This window comes from Papio anubis, chromosome 2 (assembly GCF_008728515.1).
Source record: "Papio anubis isolate 15944 chromosome 2, Panubis1.0, whole genome shotgun sequence".
Lineage (NCBI taxonomy): Eukaryota > Metazoa > Chordata > Mammalia > Primates > Cercopithecidae > Papio > Papio anubis.
Genome location: NC_044977.1, coordinates 111164891 through 111183398, shown reverse-complemented (window position 1 = coordinate 111183398; position 18508 = coordinate 111164891). Strand labels below are relative to the sequence as shown.

At 41.5% G+C, this 18508-nt stretch overlaps 1 protein-coding gene across 2 annotated transcripts in view; it reads left to right on the top strand.

The window, feature by feature from the left end:
- USP13 (ubiquitin specific peptidase 13) overlaps positions 1 to 18508 on the top strand; it is a 135256-nt gene that overhangs the window by 36507 nt on the left and 80241 nt on the right. For both annotated transcript variants that reach the window (XM_003894796.4, XM_009201318.4), the window contains exons 3-4: positions 1612 to 1672; positions 12679 to 12800. In XM_003894796.4, coding sequence (XP_003894845.1) covers positions 1612 to 1672; positions 12679 to 12800 — 183 coding nt within the window. The remainder of the gene's footprint in view (positions 1 to 1611; positions 1673 to 12678; positions 12801 to 18508) is intronic.

Here is an 18508-nt window from a genome sequence, read left to right as displayed (position 1 = left end):
TGCAAGTCTAAGATGTGAATCTCACAGTCTGGGACAGGCTCATGTTCTAGCAAGTCTTCGTGCAACCCCTCCTTGTTATCCTTCTGCCATCATGCAGGAAAGGAGGGGGCTGTGAAACTAAAATAATTAAAAGGACACCATAAAATTCTGTAGAGAGATTTCAGGGGACCTCCAGGAGTGATAAAGGTGCTTTGCAATAGGTTTTATTTCATCCCTTTTTGAAGCAGGTAAGTGGAGAGGGGAAGAAAGAGGCTCTGAGATCACAGAGGAGTGATTCTGAGAGAGATGTGCTTTTGGCATCAGTATTTGGAGGGACAGGTTTTTGAGAAAGTGTTCTGTAATGCAGATTCCTAAGATGTGAACTGTAAACCTGTAGTAGAAACTGTAAAAACTTAATGTGAGAATCACAAGGATGAGTCAGCCTTCAAAGTCAACTATTAAAATGTGAGAAAGCAGCCTTAGGACTCATGAGAGGACAAACTGAGAAGCCGAAAATGTGCAGCAAGATCTCGACACCTGTGGCTGCTTGGAATCATGTGGCATTAAACCCACACATCGTGGTCTACTGGAAATGTGCTTTTTCCTAGTAACTGAAAAAACATACACTGTGGAAATATGGTTTTGGCATTATACTTGATTTGAGAGTGAAATATTTTGTGTGAGCATCAGATGAATGGCCTCTTTTGTATTACCACTTGATGGGCATTTTATTTCATTACTGCTGACACGATGCTGGGCCGGGTGTGGTGACTCACGCCTGTAATCCCAGCACTTTGGGAGGCCGAGGCGGGCGGATCACGAGGTCAGGGGTTCAAGACCACTCTGACCAACACAGTGAAACCCTGTCTCTACTAAAATTACTAAAAATTAGCTGGACGTGGTGGCAGGCACTTGTAATCTCAGCTACTTGGGAGGCTGAGGCAGGAGAATCGCTTGAACCCGGGAGGCAAAGGTTGCTGTGACTGAGATTGTGCCAGTGCACTCCAGCCTGGGCAACAATGTGAGACTCCATCTCAAAAAAACAAAACAAAACAAAACAAAACAAAAACCAAAAGAAAATACACAATGCTTAGGATGACAAACATAGCCACTTGCTGGTGCTCCAAAAATGTTTAGGGAGGTTAGATTGAGACTTCATGTGCCCAGACTATCAATGACTATTGATATTAATCCTTTTAACAATAGTTATTAGGCATGCCCAGGGCCAAGCACTAGAGACCCACTGGGTAACCAGGAGAATAAGATCCTCACCTTCTGGAGCCCCATCATCTTTCCTGAGTTTTTCATCATCAGGCCTGGACTCCTGCCCTCTTGGGAGCAGGTGCTGATTTGAAGTTTAAGTAGTGACTTCACCTTGATCCCTGGTTTCCATTTCTCTTTCCAGAAGTGCTTTCTTTATAACTTAATAAAAATAAGCAGGTGGATAGCATTGCCCTTCACCTACCTGCATTAACCTGGGTCAGTTCCCTGTTTATCCTGGAATTGCTAATCTAGATGGAATATTTCTTCTTGGCCTTCTATAAAAACTGGGAACCTCTGAGATGTGCTTTTCCCCCACAAAGATGTTTATTTTATAGGTTGCATTTTAATTATCTTTTGTTTTCTTTTCAGAAGGTAAGAGGGGCGTCTGGTGGAGCGTTACCGAAAAGGAGGAATTCCAAGATTTTTTTAGGTAAATAGTAGCATGCTCAGATTTTGTGTTTGTGTGCGTGTGTGTGTGCATACTCATGTGCATCTTTGATTTGGAGTAATAGGTTGTTTATTGCTGTACAATTTAAGGATGAGAGGCACAAATTTAAAGGCCTGCCTCCACTCTGCGTTTACCTACCAGCGAAGTGTGCTGTTAGCCCTCTTAGTTGGGTTTAGTGCTTTGAAGCAATTATACTTACAGTGGCTAGACAGTAATTATAATTCTGTTTCAAGTCTGTTTATTGCTTACTTTATTTTTATTTGTTTTTTTTTTTTTGTTTTTTTTTTTTTGTTTTTTTTTTTTTTTTTTGAGACGGAGTCTCGCTCTGTCGCCCAGGCTGTAGTTCAGTGGCCGGATCTCAGCTCACTGCAAGCTCCGCCTCCCGGGTTTATGCCATTCTCCTGCCTCAGCCTCCCGAGTAGCTGGGACTACAGGCGCCCGCCACCTCGCCCGGCTAGTTTTTTGTATTTTTTAGTAGAGACGGGGTTTCACCGTGTTAGCCAGGATGGTCTCGATCTCCTGACCTCGTGATCCGCCCGTCTCGGCCTCCCAAAGTGCTGGGATTACAGGCTTGAGCCACCGCGCCCGGCCGCTTACTTTATTTTTAGTTTTTGAGACAGGATCTGGCTCTCTTGCCCAGGCTGGAGTGCAGTGGCGCCATCTTGGCTCAATGCAACCTGCACCTCCTGAGCTCAAGCCCTTCTCCTAGCTCAGCCTCCCAAGTAGCTGAGACCACAGGCACACATCACCATGACTGGCTAATTTTTTGTGCTTTTTGTAGAGACGGAGTTTCACCATGTTGCCCTGGCTGGTCTTGAACTCCTGAGCTCAGGCGATCCAGCTGCCTTGGTTGGGATATCAGGCGTGAACCACTGCGCCCGGCCAATTTTTTGCTGACTTTAAATAGCTGGCTCTTGCAGTGGCTCACGCCTGTATTCCCAGCACTTTGGGAGGCTGAGGCCGGAGGATTGCTTGTACCCAGGAGTTTGAGATCAGCTTGGGTAACATAAAAAGGCCTTGTCCTTACCAAAAAATTAAAAAATTAGCTGGGTGTGGTGGTGTGTGTCTGTAGCCTCAGTGACTTGGGAGGCTGAGGGAGGAGGATCACTTGAGCCCAGAGAGTTGAGGCTGTAGTGAGCTTGACACTGCACTCCAGCCTCAGTGACAGAGTGGGACCCTGTCATTTTTTTTTCTTTTTCTTTTTAAAATTAGCCAAACTACAGACTTCATTCAGATTTCATAATTTTTCTCCCACTCATGTCCTTTCTTCGTTACAAGATACAATCCAGGGTTCCGCATTGTGTTTAGTTGTCATGTTTGTTTAATCCTTTCCAGACTCTGATCGTTCTTCAGTTTTTCTTTGTCTTTAATAATTGTGAGACTTTTGAAGAGTGCTGGTCAGTTATTTTGTGGAATAGACCTCAGTTTGGTTTTATCTGATGTTTTCTCATGAAAAATGTGATGTTATGCATTTTTGGAAAGAATCCTACAGAGGTAGCGTGCCCTTCTTAGTGCATGGTATTGGGGTATATGGTGTTGACATGTTGTCATACTGGTGATGTTGAACTTGATCATTGTTAAGGTAGTGTCTGCTGGCCTTCTTCACTGTAAAGTTATAGTGTAATTAAGAAATATTTTGAGAGTGATACTTTGAGACTGTGCTAAATATCTTGTTTCTCCTTAAAGTTTTGCTCACTAATTTTAGCATCAGTGGACCTTGCCTGCAATAATTATGACTCTAGTGTTTGACTAATGGTGATTTGAAAATTTCCCTTATTCAGAAGGGCCAGTTTTGTTTATGCAAATGACTACTGATTTCTAGATCATATAATTATGGTTATATTAAGCTTCTGATATGGTTTTCTCAAGCGAAAAAGTGGTTTGATAATATTTGACCGAACAAGTTTATATGCCTAAATGTCTCAGATTATTGTTTGAAAGGATTTGCAAAATTGTTTCCATAGTATGATTTCATTTTTGTAAAAAAATTCTATACATACATACACATATGTATATACAGATATAGATATGTATATGTATATATGCATGCATGTATGAATGTATATCTGTGTGTGTACACACACTTCTACACACATATACACATGTGTACATATATAACTGGGAGATCAGAAGAGTCTGGAAGAATACTCCAAACTGTTAATAGTAGCTCTTTCCCAGTAATAGGATGGAAGTGATTCCAATTTTCATCTTTTTGCTTCTCTGTATTTAAACTTTTTCTATAACAAAGATGCTATTGTGATGAAAACACACATTAATTATTTGAAAAGTAAAGACATTGAAAACTGCTGTGGAGCTGAGTTTCTTTCCTGGTTTGATTCTCAGTTACTCTGTGTTGGATCCAAACTTGCTGTCTTCTCCTGCTTCTCAGCTCATGCTTTTCTGTACAAGGCTTATCTGCATTTGGTTCTTCTACCTTGGCCAGTCTTCTTTACTTCTCAACCTACCTTTGGACCACAACCCAATTTAACCAACCAAACCCAAACCAGGCTAGCATGAACCCCAAAGCTGAAGTTATGAATATCTTCTGATGCTTTGGTTATTAGTCTTCCAGCACCTTTGCACTAATATAGATCATATGATTTTGTTTAGATCATATGATTTCATTTGAATTAAGTGACATCAGCAGGTTCGGCTTGAAGGCAGAACTAACTAAACATTTTGACTTACCATTGTTAATTTTTATTATTTTCTTTGGTGGAATGAAGAAGTTATCTGACCTTGACCTTTAACTTTTGTGTCTTCTTTTCATAAGACCTGGAGGTTTGATTCTTTTTCTAGTGATTATTTTGGTTGTAGAGGATATTGTCAGGAAACAGTTTTAGAAATTAATTTGAAAGTTAGCACTGAGGTTTTGTGCTTCAAACTGTGTGGACCCCTTCCTTCCATTCTTCCGTAGGGGACTACCTACCATTTTGTTTCAGTGAGGCTTTTTCTACAGGTTATTCTCTGTGTTCAGGCAAGATTTCATATCTTAGAAAACCACAAGGTGCATCTAGAACTCACGGCCCCAAAAAATTGTTCTATGACTATATTAATTTAAAAAAGAATGCCATTAGCCCCAGATTCCATTTCTCCCTGCTGTTTTATATCCAGGTTCTTTACAAATTTACCTCCTTCATCCCAGTAGGAGTTCTTTCTTTTTCTTTTCTTTTTTTTTTTTTTGAGACAGGAACTCATTCTGTTGCCCAGGCTGGAGTGCAGTGCACAATCATATCTCACTGCAGCCTCAACCTGCCAGGCTCAAGTGATCCTCATGCCTCAGCCTCCCAAGCAGCTGGGACTACAGGCACACACCACCACACATGTTTAATTAAAAAAAATTTTTTTTAAAGTGATGGGGTCTCACTGTGTTGCCCAGGCTGGTCTTGAACTTCTATGCTCAAACAATCTTCCAACCTCAGTCTCCCGAAGTGCTGGGATTACATGTGTGAGCTGCTGTGCCTGGCCAGGAAGTTATTTTTTACAGGAATTCATTCTTTGCAAGTTCTGATTTAAAGCCCCCTCAACTGGTGCTTGTTGTCTCCTAGGAACAGGTACTTTTATCTTGACATATTGGTCCCAGCCCTCTGAGTTGATGTGACCTGTAAATTAATTTCAGTGATGGGCTGTGTATTAGGGTTACATCTGGTTTACATAACAGTAAATTTAAAACACTGGTAACTTTGTTTATTTATTTATTTATTTGAGCTGGAGTCTGGCTCTGTCACCCAGGCTGGAGTGCAGTGGCGCGATCTCGGCTCACTACAACCTCCGCCTCCTGAGTTCAAGCAATTCTCCTGCCTCAGCCTCCCAAGTAGCTGGGATTACAGGTGCCCACCACCATGCCCAGCTAATTTTTGTATTTTTTTTTTTTTTAGTAGAGACGAGGTTTCACCATGTTGGCCAGGCTGGTCTCGAACTCCTGATCTCAGGTGGTCCGCCCACCTTAGCCTGCCAAAGTGCTGGGATTACAGGCATGAGTCACCGCACCTGGCCTATTTATTTATTTTCGAGACAGGGTCTCACTGTGTCACTCAGGCTGGAATGCAGTGGCACAATCGTGGTCACTGCACACTCAGCCTCCTGCAGGGCTCAAGCGATCCTCCCACCTCAGCCTCCCAAGTAGCTGGAACCACAGGCATGCACCACCACACCTGACTAATTTTTGTATTTTTCTGTGGAGACAGGGTTCTGCCATGTTGCCCAGGCTGGTCTCAAACTGCTGGGCTCAAGTGATCTGCCTGCCTTGGCCTTCCAGAAGGCTGGGATTACCGGCCACTGAGCCCCAGCCGATTCTGGTACTTTAAACAAGATAGATGCTTATTTTGCTGTCATGTAGAGGATGCTGGGAAACAGTAAGTGTGGTGATGTGATGGCCTCATGTTCACCAGGGATCTAGGCTCTTACCATATTCCTGCTTAACCCTCTATCCTGGCCCATGATTTCCAACCTCATCATCACCTTACGGTCCATAACGGCTACTGGAACTCCAACCATCACATCCTGATTCTGGAAAGCATGAAAGAGGAAAGGGGAGGCCGAGGCGGGTGGATCACCTTAGGTCAGGAGTTTGGCAGCTTGGCCAACGTGGTGAGAAACCCTGTCTCTACTAAAAATACAAAAAATTAGCCGGGCATGGTGGCACATGACTGTAATCCCAGCTACTTGTGAGGCCGAGGCAGGAGAATTGCTTGAACCTGGGAGGCGGAGCTGAGATCGCACCATTGCACTCCAGCCTGGGCAGCAAGAGTGAAACTCCATCTCAAAAAAAAAAAAAAAAAAAAAGAAAGAGAAGAGGAGAAAGAGGAAGGACAAAATAGTCTAATCTCCCAGCAGAATCACCTTGCTTTTGTCAGCCTTCTCATAGAGCCCCCAATCAGTTTATACCTCTCTGTCAGAACTTGGTCACATGGTCACATCTAGCTGCACAGGAGACTGGAAAATAAAGCCCACCAACTGGCTTCACTGAGTAAAGTTTGGGGCCTCTTATTAGCAAGAAGAGGACAGTGGGTATTGGGAGGCAGCTCATAGCCTCTGCCACAGACTCTTTCCCTCAAAGGGACGCTGGGATTGTTTCCTCATGGAGAGGAAGATAACTCAGAGCTCTCTTGCAGTTTCTTTGTGATTTTTTGGTTGGGAAGTACTATTTCACTGGTACTGAAATGAAATTACGATGCTTCTTCTTCTGCTTCATGAAACAGATGTAGGTGGCCAATGCTTTATCTTGGATGAAGGTGTTTTCTTCCCATTCATTTGATGACTTTGTGAATAATTCTTTTTCCATCGGCTCAACAGTGACACTGAAACCATTGAATCATTTGGTTACAACTTGCAATTGATTTTACAAGGGAAGCTGAGGCCACTGACTGGTGCCAAATGGCTTCCCGGTGTCCTGAGCACCACCCTGCCCCTCAGTGGTCAAATCACTCTTCCTCCACATTACTTTGATGTTCATTCAAGTGAAATGACCTCAGTACTAGCTTTTGCTGCTATCTTTTTTTAAACCAGCAACGACAATTATTGGTAATTAAAAAATCATTTTAATTCTATCCTTTTAAAACATCTAGGATTACCTCATGGGTAAAGCTTAAAATTGAGAAGTTATAAAGGGCTCTTCATTGAAAATTAAGTTTTTTTCCCCTCCCTTCCCTGTATCCTAGCCACTTGGTTACTGCCTCCAGAGACAAATTTTCTGTTTGTACATCTTTGTATATATTGTGTATCCTCTCAGCAATTTTCTATACATAAATAATGCTTTTAGATTTCTTTTGCCTGTGGTCCCTAGCGAGCCATTAACTCTTTGGCTCCCAAATTGTGTTCTGAGGCAACATGGAGTGCTGCAGTGAGCTCACCAGGGCACTGGGGGATATTTTAAGTCTCTGAGGGAACATAGTGGCGCTCAAACATTGCATGAACTAAACACAGTATAGTTTTACTATTAGGTTACCCTATATTCCTTCCGATAACTTCATATCTTTGTAAAGCTGGGATTTTTTAGTGGTTTCTGTGGTAAAAGTCAAGCACCACGTGAAAATCAATGTGAAATGGGAAATAAGGGTGGCAGGGGCTGATCCGATTCAGGGACATTGTGCATTGCCCAACAGCGGCACACATCCCATTAGTGAAGGACTGGGGCTATTTCAGAGTGAAGTATTTTTTCTTTCAACTTATATATATATATTTTGCAAATGGTTAATTAGTTGCTAGAACATAAATACCAAGTTTTTTTGATCTAACTACTAAATAAACAGAACCATAAGGCATTTCTTTTCTTTTTTTGAGATGGAGTCTTGCTCTTGTTGCCCAGGCTGGAGTGAAATGGCATGATCTCGGCTCACTGCAACCTGTGCCTCCTGGGTAAAAGCGATTCTCCTCCCTCAGCCTCCCGAGTAGCTGGGATTATGGGCGCCCGCCACCACACCTGGCTAATTTTTTTGGATTTTTAGTAGAGACGGGGTTTTGCCATGTTGGCCAGGCTGGTCTCAAACTCCTGACCTTGTGATCCACCCACCTCGGCCTCCTAAAGTGCTGGGATTATGGGCATGAGCCACTGTACCTGGCCAGGCATTTCTTTTGGCTTAAGGTTGCTGTGAAAAAATTGCTGGGATGCTTAGGGGTGCTGTGAACCGGGAGAGTTCAGCTAGAAAGGGACACTATTAGGTTGTGTTGTAGAAAGATAACTTGGAAAAATATGAAAGTTGATGAGTTTGGGATATAAGCTGATATGAAAGAGAGAGTAGAGAAGCGAGGAGATAAGGGAGTTCTGGATCCTTCAAGAAATACCCTAAGGCTCACAACGTGATTCTGGCCTAATTCCATATATATATATATTTATTTATTTCCGATAAAGCTACATATATGCATAGATATGTAAATAACTGGTAATGCATTTAATTTAAAAAATACCATATGTTTGATACATCATAAAAAACAGTGTTAAATATTTACATCTTTATGGAGTCTGCCCCAGTTTTCACAAATAGCAGTAAAGGAGTTCAGTTCTCTGTGTCTGAAGAGTGGAACTTCCGAGGAGCCACCACTTCACCTCAGAGAATTCCACTTTTTTTGGCTTAGACCAGGTGTTTAAAGTTGCTGAGGAATAGATTGAAAACAGAAAATTTGTGCAAAGTTTCACTAATGGGCCTGTTCAGAAAGTTCACCTGCGCCTCTGATAACCAGAAGGTTCTAATAAATTACATTTTGCAATTTTTTTCTGAAGTGGGTAAAATAATATGTTCTGTACTCAAGAGGCTTTTCCCCTGTACCTTCTTTTGAAGGTAAATAGTTGGTTAGATTTTGCAGCCCTTGGACAGATCGCTGGCCTCCAACAATTAAAGTTAATATGGTCAGCCTGAGAGAACTCTGACCTGGGAATCAGAGCCCTAGCTCTGTGTAGGGACCCATTCATTCTCTCACTGTTCTCCTTCATAGCTTAGGCATCTTGGGGAAATGGGTAGTCCCAGCCACTTCTCCCAGGGATCTGGGAGGATCATCAGACAAGAGTTTGTATTTATTTATTTATTCTTAAACTTAGAGAAATCTCTCTTGGGTATTGCCACTTAATAGCCACAATAGAAAGTAGCAGCTGGGGAGAAGTTGGGGGTCCCTAGAGTATGGTTACTCTGTAGCTTCTTCAACTAAATATTTTTGGGGTGATGAGACATGATTTAGAGACATGTGGAAATTTTAGGTTATATTTAGGGCTGTGGGATCATATGTGTTCAGGAGGAACCTTAGATTTGTCCCCTAAAATCAGAATGTAGATTACCTCTGATGGACTTTTTCCTAATTTGGATTAAGTTTTTTGGGAAAGATCATGCCCCTCTTCCATTCCATTGAATTAAAAATAAAAGTAAACTTAAAATAAATGTAAAGAAGCACAACAAAGTTCTGCTTTTCTGCATGAGAGCAGTCTTGCTTCCTCTTAAACACGTGAGTCGCCAATTAAAATACAACACAACTCTTTTGATATTCTTGTTTTGCATGTTGATGTTGTTGACTTCCTGAAGTCCCCATTCACAGACATTTACAGAGTGTGTGGTGTGTGCCGGGCACAGTACAGGGGCTAGGAACATGGGAGTTAAGACTCATTTCCTGCTCTCTGAGTTTACAGTCTAGAAGAATTTGAAGGTGATAACTTCTGAATACTCAGATTTCACAGAAGATCCCCACATGGTACCATGGTCTTGCAGCCAAAGGGAAGGGAAGGCACTTTTGGTTGTGTTAATTGCCAGGAAGAGGGAGAAGGTGATGATGATGATGGTGATGGTGGCTATTGTTTGCAGAGTCCCCTAGTACCTACCAGATCCTACACTAGGGTGCCTTAAAACTTTATCTTGTTTAATCCACTTAACAGTCTTGTGGGGTAGATAATATCTATGGCTTACTCACAAGAAAAAAGAACTTAGAAATAAATTTTCTAGGGTTACATAACTAGCAAATGTCAGAGTGGGATTTTTTTTTTTTTGTATTTTATTTATGCCAGGTAAGATTTGAATTAGCTTTAAATGAGCATGTTTTCTGTGGAAAAGAGACAGATAATATCTTGTATGAGCTGAATCTGCATACAAAAACACAAGATTTATGCTTTGGTTACTTAAAATTGTTAAATATAAATATTATAATAAAGAAAAATTTAAGAATAAGGTTCACTCATTCATGATTTCCATTTGTTTAGTTTTCTTTCTCATTTTTGTCTATAAGCATAATATAAAGTCTTTACAGTGAAGATGAATTTTGTGTTTTTAGCATTAACATAGTATAAACATTTCTGTTCCTAAATAGTCTAAATAACTATGATTTAAATAATATTCTATTGGGTTGAATACTATTTTTTTTTTTTTCTGAGATGGAGCCTTGCTCTGTTGCTCAGGCTGGAGTGCAGTGGTGTGATCTCAGCTCACTGCAACCTCTGCCTCCTGGGTTTAAGCAATTCTCTGCCTCAGCCTCCTAAGTAGCTGGGATTACAGGTGCATGCCACTATGCCTAGCTAATTTCTGTATTTTTAGTAGAGACAGGGTTTCACCATCTTGGCCAGGCTGGTCTTGAACTCCTGACCTCGTGCTCCACCTGCCTCAGCCTCCCAAAGTGCTGGGATTATAGGTGTGAGCCACCATGCCTGGCCAGGTTGAATACCATTTTTTAAATTAAACATTTGGATTCCAACTTAAAAAAATTATAAATATTGAAGCATTCACATTTTTATAACATATAGAATCTTTCTTTGAATTATATGCTTTACATTAATGCCTTTACTTACTAATTAAACTTCTTTAAAATTACATTTTGTCAAATGAACCTCACTTCTATGGCTATCTAGTAATGTTGTTTGGTTTGGTTCTTTATTTTGGTATTTCTGACTCTTATAATTTAAAATCTTTTATTAAAACATTTAGACCAGGTGTGGTGATTCATGCCTTTAATCCCAGCATTCTGAGATGCTGAGGTGGGAAGATCGCTTGAGGCAAGGTATTTGAGACCAGCCTGAGCCACATAGTGAGACCCTGTTTTTACAAAAGATAAAAAAATTAGCCAGGCCTGGCAGTCCTAGCTTCTCAGGAGGGTGAGGTAGGAGGATAGCTAGAGCCTGGGAGTTTGATGTTGTAGTGAGCTATGATCACACCACTGCACTCAAGTCTGGGCAACAGAGTGAGACCCTGCCTCAAAAGAAAAAAAAAAAATAAAGCTTAGACTGCATTTTGGCTGTATCTTCTTTCTTTCTTTATTTATTTATCACTACAAACTGCCCTACCTTTGGGAATTTACACTTGATCTTAGCCAAAAGGCTGAGAAGCGATCGCTTTGGGAATTTAAGAGCAGAACTGTACACAAATATATACTAGGTTTTACAAGGTAATAACAGAATCTAGACCCTTTGTTTCTCAGGTGGCTGCTTCATTAAGTAAAATAACTTTCTTCTGTCTAGAGAGCCCACGTTTCTGTGTGTGTTCTTATGCCTATTTGTGTGTAGCTTTGTGTGCATGTGAGTGGAATATAACTCGCTAGCTCTTTGTCACCATAGTTCCAAGCCTAAATATACAAACATGATCTGGGATGCTGGCATCCCTGTGAAAGTGATGCTGAAATGTCCATATAAATATTGTGACAAGACATTTCCTTGAACCTTCGTTTAACCTTTACCAGGGATGAACCAAGCAAAGAGGGGACGACTTGGTAGATAACAGGCTAGAGGAGCTCATCTTCCTTAGTGAGAATTCTCCACAGCCGAGGACAATATGGCTCCTCACATTATAGGGCTTCCCTGTCAGGTCTACTATGCAGTAACTCAACACTTTAACAGACAGAGAGGGAGAGAGCAAGAGGGAGATTTTGTTTTTAAATAATAGCTAACATTTTTTGATTACCTATTATATGCCAAGCCTCTTGTTCTCGTTTATCTCCTGTATAAACTGTGTGAGATACATACTATTATCTTCATGCTACAAATGAGAAAATTAAGGCTTAGAGAGTTTATGACTTGCCCAAAGTAACATGAAGTTTTGGAGCTAGTCTTGAACCTAAGTTTATCAACTCTAAAACCATACTTTCATATTATGATGTTGCAAAAAAGCCCTAAGAAACCAAACCACCATTCCAGCCTATTGTTATGAAATCAGGAACCAGGTACCTGACACATCGTAATTACCAGTCCTTTCCTTTTTAAGAGTTTCTAAGAAGTTTTCTTTCTGAGAAATTCTGTCTGAGAATTGAGTGTCTTGCACATTTGTCTAATTTAACTGTAAAGCTTTATGAAATGGCTCAGTCTTCTTCATACATCAGTCACTGATATATAAGTATTCATAACTTGATGGAAAGGCCTGCTATTGGTGGTTTAGGACAGATGGACGGTCCTGTCAGAGGAGAAAATTGTAAATGTCACACCCTTGGTATTTCATCGCCTTGGATTTCTGGCTTTCCCAGTGAGTGCTGCCATAGTGTGGGATGTTATTTTCCTCACTTCTTGTTCTTTGTTTTTGTTTTCTCCTCAGATCTAGATACTGATGACGATTTAAATAGCGACGATTATGAATATGAAGATGAAGCCAAACTTGTTATATTCCCAGATCACTATGAAATAGCACTACCAAATATTGAGGAGTTACCAGCCCTGGTCAGTGAGTGTGCACGGCTGCTAGCTAGATGCGCGTGACTCTGTGTCAGGTGTGTGTGCGTGTGTGGTGTGTGTGTGCGGGGGTGCGGTGGGGTGGGAAAAGCGGGTTGAATGAAAGAAGAGGATGAGAATGAGCATGAATATGCACATACCTCTTCTCTTCTGTGACAGGGGTCTTGCAGGCTTACATTTCAGTAGTGCTGGGCCTTTTACTGTCTCTCACTTCAAGTGCTGGTAGGGCTTTGTTGCTCATTAGGCTGGTGTCTTCCAGGTTGGGCTGGCTTCTTGCCTCCTAAATCACAGTCTGTTCCTTAGATTTTCAAATTCTGCACCCCAGATCTACAGGGACTGCTGGAGAAGGACTTTTCTGATCAGAAGGGTGACAGTCTTTTTATCATGTTTATTATGTTGGCCTTCCATGTAACATTTTGTTTGGAAAAAAATAGAAGTGTTCCACTGCTGAAACAATAGCGACGCAGTTACAAGAAGAAGCAGGCATTTACAAACTACAGGTCTCGGCAGCTCTGGGATTAAGTGAACCTTCTTTTCAGTTTTACTCCCTATGTGAACCAAGACTACTTTCTAGGTTTTAGATATTTTGAGCTGTGAGCTTCCCCTTTCCTCTTCCCTTCTCTTTTCTTCCTTTTCCTTTCTTTCTAATCCAGTTTTGTGGACGGACCTTAATTTTCTTGAATGACTTGAAGCTGGAGCTGCTGGTGGTGATGTAGGGAAGCCAGGTTTTGTTTTCCTTTCATTCTCGCATGCTGAAAGTGGGCACAGAGTTCCCGTGGGGACCCTAACTGTTTTTCCTACTCTTTGCTCATTTCCTGTATTGCCTGTACCACTTTGTCCTCTTTCCCTTTTTTTTTTTTTTCTTTTTTCTTTTTTGAGACGGAGTCTCGCTCTGTCGCCCAGGCTGGAGTGCAGTGGCGCGATCTCGGCTCACTGCAAGCTCCGCCTCCCGGGTTCACGCCATTCTCCTGCCTCAGCCTCCCGAGTAGCTGGGACTACGGGCGCCCTCACGCCTGGCTAATTTTTTGTATTTTTAGTAGAGACGGGGTTTCACCGTGTTAGCCAGGATGGGCTCGATCTCCTGACCTCATGATCCGCCCGTCTCGGCCTCCCAAAGTGCTGGGATTATAGGCGTGAGCCACCGCGCCCGGCCTGGTCTCCCATTTCTTTTCCTCTTTCCGCTCTGTGCACGCCTTGACTTCCCAGAGCCTGGCCACAGATCGCAGTGGGGTCAGGGAGGGTTGAGTTTAGACATGCCTGTTCATTTTTTCCCTCCTGAAACCATGCCAGAACCAAAGCCAGCTCTTAAGGTCCCAGAGTCTTCTGGACGTTGCATGACTCTCTCTGTGGCCATCTGCTCACTTGTCCCTGCCAAGAGGGGACATTTGTGCTTGGGGTTGCCATGTCACTAGGGACTAGGTTTCCACCTTTCATTCTCTTTTGCCCCAATCTACTTTATATCTAAGACCATAGAAATGAGAATTTTGTGTATATTTAATATTGTGCCTCTTCTTTTAGTGCTAAGTGCACAGTGTTCAGTAGGGCACACGGAATTAAATTACCTTTGCTTTCTCCAATTCCATGTTGACTCATGTGGCTGTTTCCAAGGATAAAATATATTAGTGGACAAAATGGCCTTACCTCATCCCATTACCTGAAATTGTATACTAATGCTTATATTTCTGTAATACTGAGAGTTCTTACTGTCTTGTTTAATATAACTCTTATTTCTGCTGTCAGAAGAGAAGAAACATTGTGAATAAATGTTATGATAAATTATTTTGCTTTCAGTCCCTCATGAATAAGTCTTTATGTTAAAAAAATTAATAAAAAAGCCTTTTCAAATTATACTTGGAGTATAATTTGAAGTGTGAATACTCTTATTTAAAATAAGACAAGTGCCATAGAAATCTGAATCCGACAAGATATAATTTTTAATATAGTCTTTTAGTATTAAGAAATACATTATGAATGAAAAAAGAAGACAGAATTATTTGGAAGATGAGGGTGGGGAGATTAAAGGAAAAGCCTGGACTTGTCTGATGGTAACTGATAGGATTTATCTCCATAGAAGATGCCAGTTACTATATTTTCTTTTCATGCTTTTGCTATATTTTTGGTGTTTGACAATTCTCTTTTTAAACTGTTAAATAACAAAAATCATTGAGCTCAAAACGTCGAACCAGGTGATTCTTCCTTCACTTTTTGAGTGTCTTAGCACAGAAGAATTTCAGTTTCAGAGAGTGACTCTATAGGTTCTACCACAAAGTTAAAGCACCTCTGGGTGATGCTGGGTTCACAGAGACATAGCACTGTGAGCTCAGCAGGGGTCTTAGAGCTTGAAATCCAATGCCTTCATTTTTGACAGCAGGAATTGGAGCAGTGGTGTGCTTGTAAATGTTTAACAACAGGCTCCCTAGGAAAAAAAAAGCCCTGTTTTGTAGTGTCTGCTGATTCCATGGTGTAAATACTCCCACCATGACTGATTTCAGGCTGTCAATGTGACATCACTGAATGGGGTGTTGGAAAGAGTGGTAGTAGCAGACCATGATACAGAATTTCCAGCATTCCACTGATGTGAATGTAAATAAAACCTCAAGGGCACATAGATAATAATGAGATACAGCAAAACAATTAGGAAGTGAAGAATTTTTGATTATATGTCACCTTTTGAAAACATTTTATTTAGTTGTAAGTTTATATGATTTAATGTTTTATAATGGCTGTGTTTAGCAACCATCTTGCTGAATTTCTTAAAATTTAAAGCTGGACTCTTATGAGACAGTTTGAGACAGTTCCAGTGCAGAACTGAACTGGAAGCTTACGATGGCTTGGGATGGAGCCAGGACTAGTACCAAGGTCTTTTCGCATCACTTCAGATAACATATCCAGGGAAAAATAGTTCACAGTGTGATTACAGGATGATGGATCCTGACCTTCAGCTGTCACCCATAAAAAGGGCCTTTAGGTGATTTTGGATGATATTCTGAAAACCCTGGATCAGTGTTTTATAGGCCCAGAAGTCTAAGGACGTTTTGTTGGTTGTCACCCAGAAAGATATTCAAGGATAAAGGAGAAGATTCTATTTGAGTTTTGTTCAGAGTCATAGTGCACTGCAAACCAGAACGGTTATCAAAGATCTAGTAGGGGTGGAGACAGTCCTAAGGAGGACACAGACTTGATTCGGGTAGTTGATGAAACAAACAAGGAGGTTATAATAGGTCAGACTCAAAAGATTAGGAGGCTACACAACAGCCTGCTTACTGTGGTCTTTCTTCCACGCCTGCCCTCTTCCCTGCACAGCAGCCAGTGTGATCTGCTGTGAAAATTAGATCCTATCCTTCTCCAGCTTAAAACTCTCAACACTACTGACCAATGACACTGGGCTACTCACAGTCAGGAACAAGGAAGAAGTCCTGGCCAGAAGTGCTAAGGTGGCATGTCCCAAGCCCATAAAGCCTGGAGGGGGCTTGTGGTGAACTCAGCTCTATTTTCTATGGGCGTTTCTGGAAGGTGATAGGGGATGAGTTTTCAAAATGGAAAGAAACAAACTAATTATACAACAGCATTTGTAATGGGAGACAAATGGAAGGATCTCTTTTGAAAGGCTTAACTATATTTATTAAGTCCTGATCTGTAATGGATCATAAGCTTGTTGAGGCCGGGGACCTCCTCCTGTCATCAATCAGCAGTGGTCAGTATAAGAGTTTTAAGCTGGAGAAGGATAGGATAGAATTTTCACAGCAGATCACTCTGGCTGCTGTGCAAAGAAGAGGGGCAGGGCTAGAGGGAAGACCACGGTAAGGAGGCTGTTGTGTAGCTATGGGGGAACCATGATGGTGGCTAGGACCAGGAGGGATGGAGTTGGAGTGGACACGAGGCCGATTCCTACATCACAGGGCTGCTAGGAATTGCCTGTGGGCTAGGTGGGGGTGAAATGGCAGCTGAGGGAACTTACTCCATTGTTTCTTGTTCCTTCCTTGGTTCTAGGGTCAGAAGCCAGGACCCAGACACATGGGAAACTGTGACTCAGGGGAAAACGATCAGCTCATTATGCAGGATATTAGTGATGTAGATTACAAATTTTGCTGTTTATTTATTTTTTACAATTTAGTGGCATTTATTATATTAGAGTTGGGCATCCATCACCACTGTCTAATTTTAGAAGATTTCTCTTGCCCCACTAAAAAACCCATACCCTTTAGCCATCATCCTCCAACCCTTCCTCCATGCTGAGCCTGTGGCACTCACTAATCTACTTTCTATCTCTGTAGATTTGTCTACTGTGGACATTTCACATAAATGGAGTCATGTAATATGTTGCTATTTGTGACTGGCTTTTTCACTTAGAATATATTTTCAAAGTTTGTTTATATTGTAGCATGTATCAATATTTCATTCCTTTTTATTGGCAAATAACATTCCATTGTATGTAGTACAACATTTTATTTTACATTCTATTTGTTATATCTGTAGGCATTTGGGTTGTTCCCATTATTTTTATTTTTTATTAAAAAAATTTTTTTTGAGACAGGGTTTCTGTCCTGTTGCCCAGGTTGTGTGCAATGGTTCGTTCTCAGCTCACTACAGCCTCCGCCTCCCAGGCTCAAGCAATCCTCCTGCCTCAGCCTCCTGAGTAGCTGGGACTACAGGAGCATGCCACCACGCCTGGCTAATTTTTGTATTTTTGGTAGAGATAGGGTTTCACCATGTTAGCCAGGCTGGTCTCGAACTCCTGACCTCAAGTTATCTGCTGGTCTCAGCCTCCCAAAGTGCTGGGATTACAGGTGTGAGCCACTGTGCCCAGCCCCATTTTTTTGACTAATATAAATAATGCTGTTATGAACAATTGTGTATATGTTTTTGTGTGGACACATATTTTCATTTCTCTTGGGTATATACCTATGGTAGAATGGCTGGGTCATACGATAACTGTGTTTAACCATTTGGTGAATTACTGAACTGTTTTCCGAAGCGGCTGTACCAGTTTACTTTGCAACCAGAATATAAGTTCTTAAAAGACAGTTAGAAACAGCTTATAGCATTAAGCCAATAGCACATTGGGTCATAGGCATATGGCCAGAATTAATCGGGTAGGCAGAGGGCAGAGTCTGTTTTCCTCCTCCCCTGTGGTCAGTTGGTGCTGAGCAGGACATCACAGATTTGCTCATGATGTGGACTAATCTGGCTCAGAGACACCCAGGCATGTCCCTGTCCAGGGTCACATTTGCACCAGATTAAGAAATGGAGCCATGCTGCTTACATTCCATTCAAGTGCCCTTGACCACATGCCATTGTGTGATGAGTTGAGGATATTGGATATCTGAGTGTACATTTGTTATGAGGAAAACACACCACTTGGGTAAATCCTGGGCATTCCTGTATCTAATTTCACCCTTGCAAATTGTTCACCTCCTACTTTTCACCCTGCTTGCTAAGTGGTAGGAATTGTTAAATCTGACCTCTAAGCTTGGGCTTAGAAAATGAATTTAGTTTCTTGCTATCTGTGCCATTGTCAATACTACAAACACTAGGCCAGGGACAAAACCTAGCTCGATCCAGGGGAAGTGCAGGAAGACAGGATCTCTCTCTTGTGACACTTGTGCTGTTTGCATTTCTTCAGTTTTTAAATTCACGTTGTAGTGAATTTGCTATTCACTAGCAAATTGTTATTTTCCCAAACTGTTTTTATATAT